This window comes from Dama dama, chromosome 5 (genome assembly GCF_033118175.1).
Source record: "Dama dama isolate Ldn47 chromosome 5, ASM3311817v1, whole genome shotgun sequence".
In the NCBI taxonomy this organism is placed as follows: Eukaryota; Metazoa; Chordata; class Mammalia; order Artiodactyla; family Cervidae; genus Dama; species Dama dama.
The window spans coordinates 106,047,309-106,055,740 of NC_083685.1; the positions used below are offsets into that span (position 1 = coordinate 106,047,309).

General features: G+C 54.1%; 1 protein-coding gene across 1 annotated transcript; it reads right to left on the minus strand.

Moving 5' to 3' along the window:
• Window positions 1–2,242: 2,242 nt before the first annotated feature.
• Window positions 2,243–6,986, minus strand: TMEM92 (transmembrane protein 92). Its single transcript, XM_061143757.1, has 5 exons — window positions 6,856–6,986; window positions 4,253–4,278; window positions 3,427–3,516; window positions 3,079–3,265; window positions 2,243–2,838 (listed from the first exon to the last, which is right to left on the minus strand). Exons 1-5 carry the CDS (start codon window positions 6,913–6,915, stop codon window positions 2,725–2,727), a joined length of 477 nt encoding a protein of 158 aa, XP_060999740.1. The 5' UTR covers window positions 6,916–6,986; the 3' UTR covers window positions 2,243–2,724.
• Window positions 6,987–8,432: the final 1,446 nt, after the last annotated feature.

Here is an 8,432-nt window from a genome sequence, read left to right on the forward strand (position 1 = left end):
ATGAATTGCCATCTATCAAAGTTCACATGATGTGTCTTTATTAACCTTTAAGCTTGCCTATATATTGCATTGGAGAAGGCAAAGGCAACCCACTCCAGTGTTCTTGCCTGGAAAATCCCAGGGATGGCAGAGCCTGGGGGGCTGCCGTCTACAGGGTCACACAGAGTCGGACATGACTGAAGCGACTTAGCAGCAGTAGCAGCAGCATATATTGCATTAAAGAGATCTTTTTAAAATTTGTGAAAGTCATGCTTGCTCATTGTGGAAAATGTAAACAATGACAAAACATACAAAATAAAAAAACCTCCCTTAAAATCGACTATTTCCATTCCTCTATCCCACAGTGCAGACCACTGTGAAAAGTGTGGCCAGAGTGGTTTAATTCTTATCCTTCAGTATCTTTTCTATACATTTGCAAAGGGGGAAATATATATAATAATTATATGGTGTAGTGTATGTTTACAAGTTGAGGTCATAGACTATTGTTCTGCAACTTGCCTTTTCTCTGTAACAATAAATGAGAGACATCTTGCCAGGTTGGTTCTTCAGATCCACTTCATTCTTTTTAAAGGCTGCAGAGCATTCACAGTATGGAGGGACCTGGTATATTGAACAGGCTCCTATCAGCAGACATTAAAGGTATTTTCAATAATCCCCAGCTACAATGCTGATGGACATCTCTCTGAGCTCTTTTATATGATTATTTCTGGAGGATCATTCCTAAAAGTGGAATTGCTGGGTCAAGGGCATTTTAAATTTTAATGGTTACCAGGCATAGTGCCATAGTGCATAGTGCCAGACACACAGTAGGGTCTTTGTAAGTGTCTGTGCAGTGAATGGATACTGCTGAACTGCCCTCCAGGAAGAACACACCATTTCCACTCCCACCAACAGCAAACAGAGAGGCACAGTACTGACCATTTCTGCTACTTGAGCCCAGCCAGGCTGGGCTTCAGGATAACCACTTTCCTCTAGGCCACTCTGCTGCTGCTGGGAAGGATTTAAAGCCCCTACGTCACCTTCAAAGAAAGGCAGGCACCCTGATAGGGGATGACCTCCTCTTCCAGGTCTGCAAAGCCCATGACTTAAATCCTCCCACTGGGGCGGGTGATTACTACAGTGAGGGCAACCATGTGGGACTTCTCTAACGGGCGCTTCCCATGTTTACACAAAGCACCTACATATGCTTCCTTCTGCTCCCCCGATCCACCCCTGAAATGGAAGGGAGACTTCCTGTGACTGGGCTCACTCTAGCACCAGCTCCAGAACCATGCTGTCTCTCTCTAACTGCTGTTCTTCCTCTGGGTCCCTGTCTCCAGCAGGAACAGTCCCTGTCCCGAGCATCTTGGGAGCTGGCTGTGCCATCTCCCTGCCCCTGGCCCTGTCACCTGTCTAGGACCTGGGGCCCCAAGAAAGGCTATTGGGAGAGGCCTGCAGAAGGAATCCCTACCAGCACACACCAGGGCCAGTTCTACCTCCAACCCTCCCAGGAACACTGGCCAGCACTGCTTCTGTGCCCTCTCTCGGGGAGCAGTGCCAAGGCAGGGTCCTGGTGGAGGAGCTCTGACCTGCCTGAGCCCCTGAGATGCTGGCACAGGGGTGTCTCTCACACTGCATGTCCCATGCCAGCCCCCACAGGGATAATGACGCCCTGTGAAGACTGTCTCCCAGGCTGCAGTGGTGACTGCCTTTCCTCTGAGGGGTTAAGCCTGCAGATGAGGCTGAGGTGGCGGTGCCCAGAACCCTACGGGACTGGAGGAAAAGAGTAGATCTCTCTCCTCTCCTCTCTCCAGAGATTCCAGGGTGGAGCAGATCAAGGTCTCCAAGACCCTGCCCCACAGATGGCCAGCCTCCCCTACTCACCTCCGCGTTGCCCCGTCCCCACCCCCATAATGACAGAGTCAGAGCTGAGTTCTAAGTGTCCCAAGGGAAAGCAGCAGGAGGATGGGATGAGGAAGCACGCAGTGGTCACTCCCCAGCTCTAGTCCCCGTCCGGACTCTTTGGCACCCAAAGACCTCAAGGAACCAGAGGTCAAAGCATCTGCCAAGATTCTCTCCTGCAGGGTGACCTACTGATGTGCTGTTCTTCCAGGCTCATCAATGGTGGGATTTTTCAGGCACAGTGACCTCCACCCGCCCCCCCCCCACCCCGTCCTCCACACACACACACACACACACACACCCCCATGTACCCCAGCAGTGCCTGAGCTCACCTCCCCACAGTCAGAGGCAGACTCTCAGCAACAATCAACTGAAATTTAGTGAGAACATGTGTTGGGGGTGAGGGGAGGACAATGGGGTCTTCTCTATTCAGGTAGAATGGGAGAGAGGTGAAGCAGCCCCATCTTGCAGGGTACATTGGTGCCCTCCCAAACATCTCAGAGCTGGCCGTCCAGGCCACGCTGGAACCCTAGGGTGCAGACTCCTCCACTGCTCAGAGCAGCCCATTCCACTGCTGGGCACGTCCAACTGTTCACATTTTCCTCCTGGCAGCCTCTAACTTATAATGGGAGGTGAGGGGTGGACATGTCACTCCAGACCAGCCCTTGAGACAAGAGAAGCAACTGGCATGGAACAAGGGTAGAAAAGCAATAAGTTAAAGCCAAGAACTGCCAGAGATGTGGCAGAATGGGCGAGGGTGCTCCGGGGCTCCTGAGAGTCTCTGGCTTGACCCAGGAGGCACTAGGGAGGTGGCTGATGACAGGGTTCCAGGCAGGAGGTGAATCAGAAGGTGGAGTTGTCCATGCCTCTGCGTAGCCCGGCATATTCCTCAGGCCTGAAGCTGTAGGGTGGGGGCGGCTCCAAGGGAGGCAGACCCAGGACAGGCTTCAGAATTATCTGCAGGGAAAGGAGGGGACACAGTGACTTCTTAGGTCAGGCCACTGGCCATCACCACCTGTGTGCTGGTGGAGGCATGTTTACCAGGGAGAAGAGTGACCCCAGGCTGGTAGCAGAGCCCTCCCCAGGGCCCAGAGACATGGTGTAAGGACACTCTTCACTGCCCCAGTTGTTCTAAAAATCAGAAAAGGGAGGTACAGACAGCGGAGGGACAGAGCAGGGGTCGGGATGGATACCCACCTCACTGTAGGGGGGTGGGGGCTCAGAAATGGGTGCTGTGACCCTCTCTACAGGAGCAATGGGGGGCTGTTCCAGGGGGGCTGTTGGGGCCTCCTGCTCTGACTTTCTGCAGTTGAGATACAAGTGCTTAGCCAGGCCGCAGATGCACAAGAGGGGTATGATGATCAGGAAGATGATGACAAAAATCCTGGGGTAAGGAACCACCAACATCAGGCTGAGTCTCTAGTCACCCCACACCGCCCTCCCTCCCTTGACCTACCCGCACCCTTCACAGCAGGAAGTCCAGTCCAGTCCTGTGTAGGCCAGACATCGGAGGACTGTGCCCAGAGGAACTGGCCCAGGACTCACCTTAAGGGGCCAGAGAAGAACTCGAACTGCTCCGGCTGGTACTCTTGGCAACAGCTGCTCCCACAGCATTTGAATCCCTTAGGGCAGGTGCTGGGAGTGGGGTGGGATAGAGGCTCTTGGTACCAAGGCGGGGGCGGGGGAGGAGGGCAGAAGGATCCTAGCTTCCCTAAAACCCACCCATGTGCTCAGGGCACAAGCCACACCTTTGGCAGAGCAGGGTTACAGGCCCCTCTGGGCTTAGTGGGAGGAACCCAGGGCTGGGATTGGGACCTGGGTTTCAGGTTCAGCTCACTACTGGCCTTGTGCACTCCTGCCAAGGTACATTCCTTACTGGGCCTCACTTTCCTCATCTATAAAATGGGTGTAATGAATGTCCTGTTGACCTTACTGGACAGGTGTGGGATTGAGTGTTGTAGTGGTTACAGCATCACTCTAAAGAGATGCAGGGGGAAAGGGGCAGTGGGGAAAGTCCAGGAGTGAACTCTAAGAGTGAATGGCGAGATGATGGGGTCCACAGAACAGGAGGCAAGAGGGACTCAGTGTTCCTGGAACATCCAGGGTGGACTCGGTAGAAACACTTTGCTGCCCAGAGATCACCCCCTCAGCCCCTCCTCATTATGGGGAGTGACCCCCAAGTGTGAAACTGCCCATAGGTTGGTTGGTAGAAGGAGTGAGGGGGTAGAAGAGTGGACTCCCCCTCTCTGGTTGGGGCTGGGGATGGTTTCTGGCTAGAAGGGGAGTGGGTGAGGATGATGAAGGCAGGCAGGGCAGGATTTGGGGTGTCTCCTCCCCACAATGGAAGTTACAGCCCAAACCCCAGACTTACAAGAAGAGACCACACGTGGCTACAGCCTGTGGAAGAGAAAAGGCAAAGGTTTGGGTCATAAACTGGGGGCCGGGGTTTCCACCCAGATGCTACCCAGGTACCTCACAGCCCCAGAGGATCAGCACTTTTCCTCAATCAAGCCTGCTTTCCACCTCACTCCACATCTTCCCTGGGTCAATGGTTCAGCCCTAGCTGCCACCTGGTGGCCCTAGCTCTCCTTCCTCTTCTCGTCACACCTCCCACCACATTTGCTCACCCCTAGGTCTGTAAGCTTACACAACTAACCCACCCTTCCAGCCCACCCCCATCACAGCCCCCCACCGAAGTCACTCCCAACACCTTGGCAAGTTCCTATCCCACAAATCCGATCACCAGAAACCTTGCAGGAAGCTTCCCTCAGTGGCTCCCTGGGTCCCAGATGCCACCACCCACTGGGAGTTCCCCGGCTGCAGGGGCAGACCCTTGTCCCTGAACCTTCAGGACCCACTGAACTCCCAGTCATCCTTCAGACCCAGCCTGGGCCTTCCTGGCTCTGAGAAGTGCTGGACCCTCCTCTCCAGAAACAGCTTCCCCCTCCCTCCCTCTTCTGCACTAGTTCTGTGCCACGTGGAGGCTATCATTATAGAATTTCACCTGATTAACATAAAAATATGTGTCTAAGCCCTGCTTGGAGTGCTCTCTCCCCAGGAATCTGAGAGGCTGACTCCAGCACCTTCTCTGACCATCTTCCTTAAAATTACATCTCCTCTCACAAAGCACTTCTTTTCCCCTAACTGTGCTTACTTTCTCAGCATAGCTCCTGTCAACATCTAACATACTACGTATTTTACTTTATCTTGCTAGTTGTTTGTCTCCTCAGTAGAAAACTCCACCAGGGAAGGGATTTTTGTCTGTTGCAAACCAATACTCACGATTTTGGCAGAAAGAATGAAAGAACATTCATTGACAACCTGGTTTCAGTTCATCCTGGTTGCTCCCAGGCAGTGGGGGGAGGAAGAAAAGCAGGCAGAGGAACACAGCTAAAGGGAGGTTATCTGCCACCCCATCCCAGCCTCCAGGGGGATAAAAAAACACAGCTCAAGAATAAGGAGCCAATTTTTTTTATGAGACCACCATATCTCTTTCTTTTGGGGTTGGGGGAGGGTCACGCAGCATATAGGGATCTTAGTTCCCTGACCAGGGATTGAACCTGTGCCCCCTGCAGTGCAAGTGGTAAGTCTTAACTACTGGACCACCAGGGAAGTCCCAAGACCACGATATCTTTATATCTTGATTGTCGTTCAATTGCTAACGACAACAACAATAAAGCTTAGAATACCAATGAGAGCCAATAACAGTTGGGCTGATCCCCCTTTTCTGTGCTCAGTCCCGTGTACACACCTCCTTCTCTCAAGCCTTGGCCAGTAGGGTCAGGAGCAGGAAAAAACCCCTGCAGGTTGGCCCAGAGAGGGTGAGGTGATGGCAGAGAAGGACCAAGGGGTCCAGGCACTCAGCATACCCACTTCCCCTCATCCTAGCCCCTGTGCCTCCCCCTCTCCTGGCCCCCAATTGAGAAAAAGACAGCAGATTTAACGAATTAATCTTGAGCTCCTGTTTGGAGGAGCAGGGGATCCTCTCCCAGATCCTCTCCCCTTCACCCACTTCTTAAACAGGGGGTGATCTTCACTGAGGTGGTATCAAACATTGGGGCAATTCTGGGCAACTTCAACTTAATTTGCATGTGAACCGAGGGCATTAACAGCCTGCCCCATGGAGTTGTTGGGAGAAATCAACAAAAGGATACACAGCCTAGTGCTGGCACAAACCCACTGCAGGTGATGGAGAAGGAGTATCAGGGCTTTTGGGGTGAAGTCGCTCGGCGCAGTTAGTGAATGCTGTGGGGGAACTGGCCTGGCCCCTCCCTCAGACTCTTAGAGGTTAAAAATCCATATTCTAGAGCCATATCAGTTTCCAGGATAATCTCCCATCCCAGAACCAGATAGACTGCCCTTCCCCCAGGCTGGGGGGAGAGAAGAATGTGGGGGTGCTGACACCCCGCCTTACTCTTGGAAATCACAGATTTCAGAGATCATCCCAGCCTTGGGTCAGGCAGCCAGATCAAATCCTATCACCTGCTAGAATCCTACCCCCACTCCTAGAAAGGGAAGAGGGAGCCTCCTTTTCTCTAGGGCACAAGCACAGATACACAGTCCCAGAGAGGGCCAGGACTTCTCCCCCAAGGTCACCCAACACTGGCAAGAACGGAGCTGGGGAGACAAGCTGGCGAGACGTCCAGATCTCAGTCCAGACCTCAGGTCCCCGCTTTCTGACGCTGAGGGAAGGAGCCAGAAGGGCGAGTCAAGGCTAACACTCTGAGAGAGGTGTGCGGGAATAGGTCCCACGACACAGTTCCCCACTAGGTGAAGGAACCCAGGCCTTCTCAGGACCTCCCACCGCGTCCTCTACCTATTACTTCCCCGGCGAAAAAGAGAAAGGAGTTGCTAACTGCCTGTGGTCACGAGGAGATCCTGACAATGGAAGGTGGTGCTCGGGAGTCAGAAGCAAGCCCCGGACCCACAAGAATAGGGGCCTGAAAGTTCCAGTTTTACCTCCCAAGCGCTCACCTGTTGGAGGCTGGCCAGCAGGCCAAGCAGCAAGAGGCTGGCGACCCAGGGGTCAGACATTCTTGCTTGGGGGCCACTGAGCTTCCTTGTGTAGGGGAAGGAGGAGAGAGGCGGGGCCGCGACCTCTCCCACGACTCTCCACCTATCGGGCCCCACCTCGGGATGGGGGCGGAGCTAAAGCTCGCGGGAAGGGCCCGACCCGGGCAAAGGAGGGGGAGGGGGAAGAAGTCTGGATTGGCAAATGGGAGTTAGAAAAGATAATCTGATTTTAAGAATATATATATTGTGCTGTCAGTTCAAGACTGCTGAGCTACCCCTTCCCAACCCCTAACTGCTCCACCCTCTAAGTGGTCCCAAGCTTGAGATGGAGAAGGGCTGCAGGCCGAGAGAGCTGGACCACTGGAAGTCCCTCCCTTCCCACACGGATTTCTGGGGGGGCAGAGGGAGAGCGGAAGCGAAGGCCTTGGAGTGGATTGAGGGGATTGTAACGGAGGGAGGTGCCACTTTTTGTTTTGTTTTGTTTTGCCGAGAAGAGAGGGAGGGGCGGCCTGCTTGATTTCTGGGGAAGGAGAACCAGGAGTAGAGAACTGGTACAGTCTTGCCCCGCCCCCACCCTCCTTGAAATCCAGGGAGGAGGCGTTGGTACGTTTCCTCCATTTGACTACAAGGGAAATTGAGGCCCCAGGATTCTGAAACTAGTCCCTGAGTCCGCAGAGCCAGGCGAGCCGGGGCGCGGGCGAGCAGGCCCACCCGGATTCCTAGAAAGATCCCCCGAGGCCGCGGTCCTGGCCTGCAGGGGCTAGATTCCGACCCGCCAGCACGCCCAGCCCGGAGGCGCGTTGTGTTTTCCAGATCCGGCCGGCAGGTGGCAGCATCGCTCAACGCGGGATTTCCAGGAGCCAGGCGGAGCGGGGCGGGGACCTGGGCTGGGTCTCCCCGATCTCTCTCCCCGGGGGGACCAGGCTGGAGGGTCGGGTGGGAGACCGTCTCGGTGGGCGATCGGCAGAGGGGAGAGCCAGACGCCCAAACACAGATGAGACGTAAGGAAACCTTGCCGGAGTTGGAGAGATGGAGCCCGGACCCCGGGTAGGGGCGAAATGGAGATGGTCTTTGGGATGCCGTTCCTAGACCTGGGGAAAGGGGGAGGGATCCTGGAGAGGATCAGTTCTTAGGTGTTTAGAAGTTCCTGCTATGTCTCAAGTCTGACTTCGCCCCTGAAAACTAGCCCCAACCTAGTAGGAAAGGACAGCCGTCCTCCTTTGGCTTGTCCGTTTTTCTCTCCAGGCTTTCTCCTTATCTGTCTCTCATCTCTCCCAGTCCAGTTAGCTCTGTCTTCTGCTTAACCCCTCCTTGCTCTGCCGTGTTTCGCCCAGTCTCTGTCTGCCTGTTTCAGTTTCTCCCTGTCTCTGTCTCCATGCAGTTTCTCTCCATTTCTCCGTGTTCCCTGTTTTCCCATCTCTGTTTCTCCTCTTTGTTAATCTCTGTCTGTCTTAGTGGAGGAGTCTGTTTTTCTGTCTGTTTCCTTTTCCCTTGCCTCTGGTTTGGTCCTGGGTCTGTGTCTCACTGACTCTCCTAAT

Excerpts from the sequence above, each read along its gene's own strand:
- TMEM92 (XM_061143757.1), bottom strand. The coding sequence starts at position 6,915 with ATGTCTGACCCCTGGGTCGCCAGCCTCTTGCTGCTTGGCCTGCTGGCC. Across the intron at positions 4,279-6,855 it reads TGCTGGCCAGCCTCCAACAG|GCTGTAGCCACGTGTGGTCT; the intron begins GTGAGCGCTTGG and ends TCTCTTCCACAG. Across the intron at positions 2,839-3,078 it reads CCCCACCCCCCTACAGTGAG|ATAATTCTGAAGCCTGTCCT; the intron begins GTGGGTATCCAT and ends CTTTCCCTGCAG.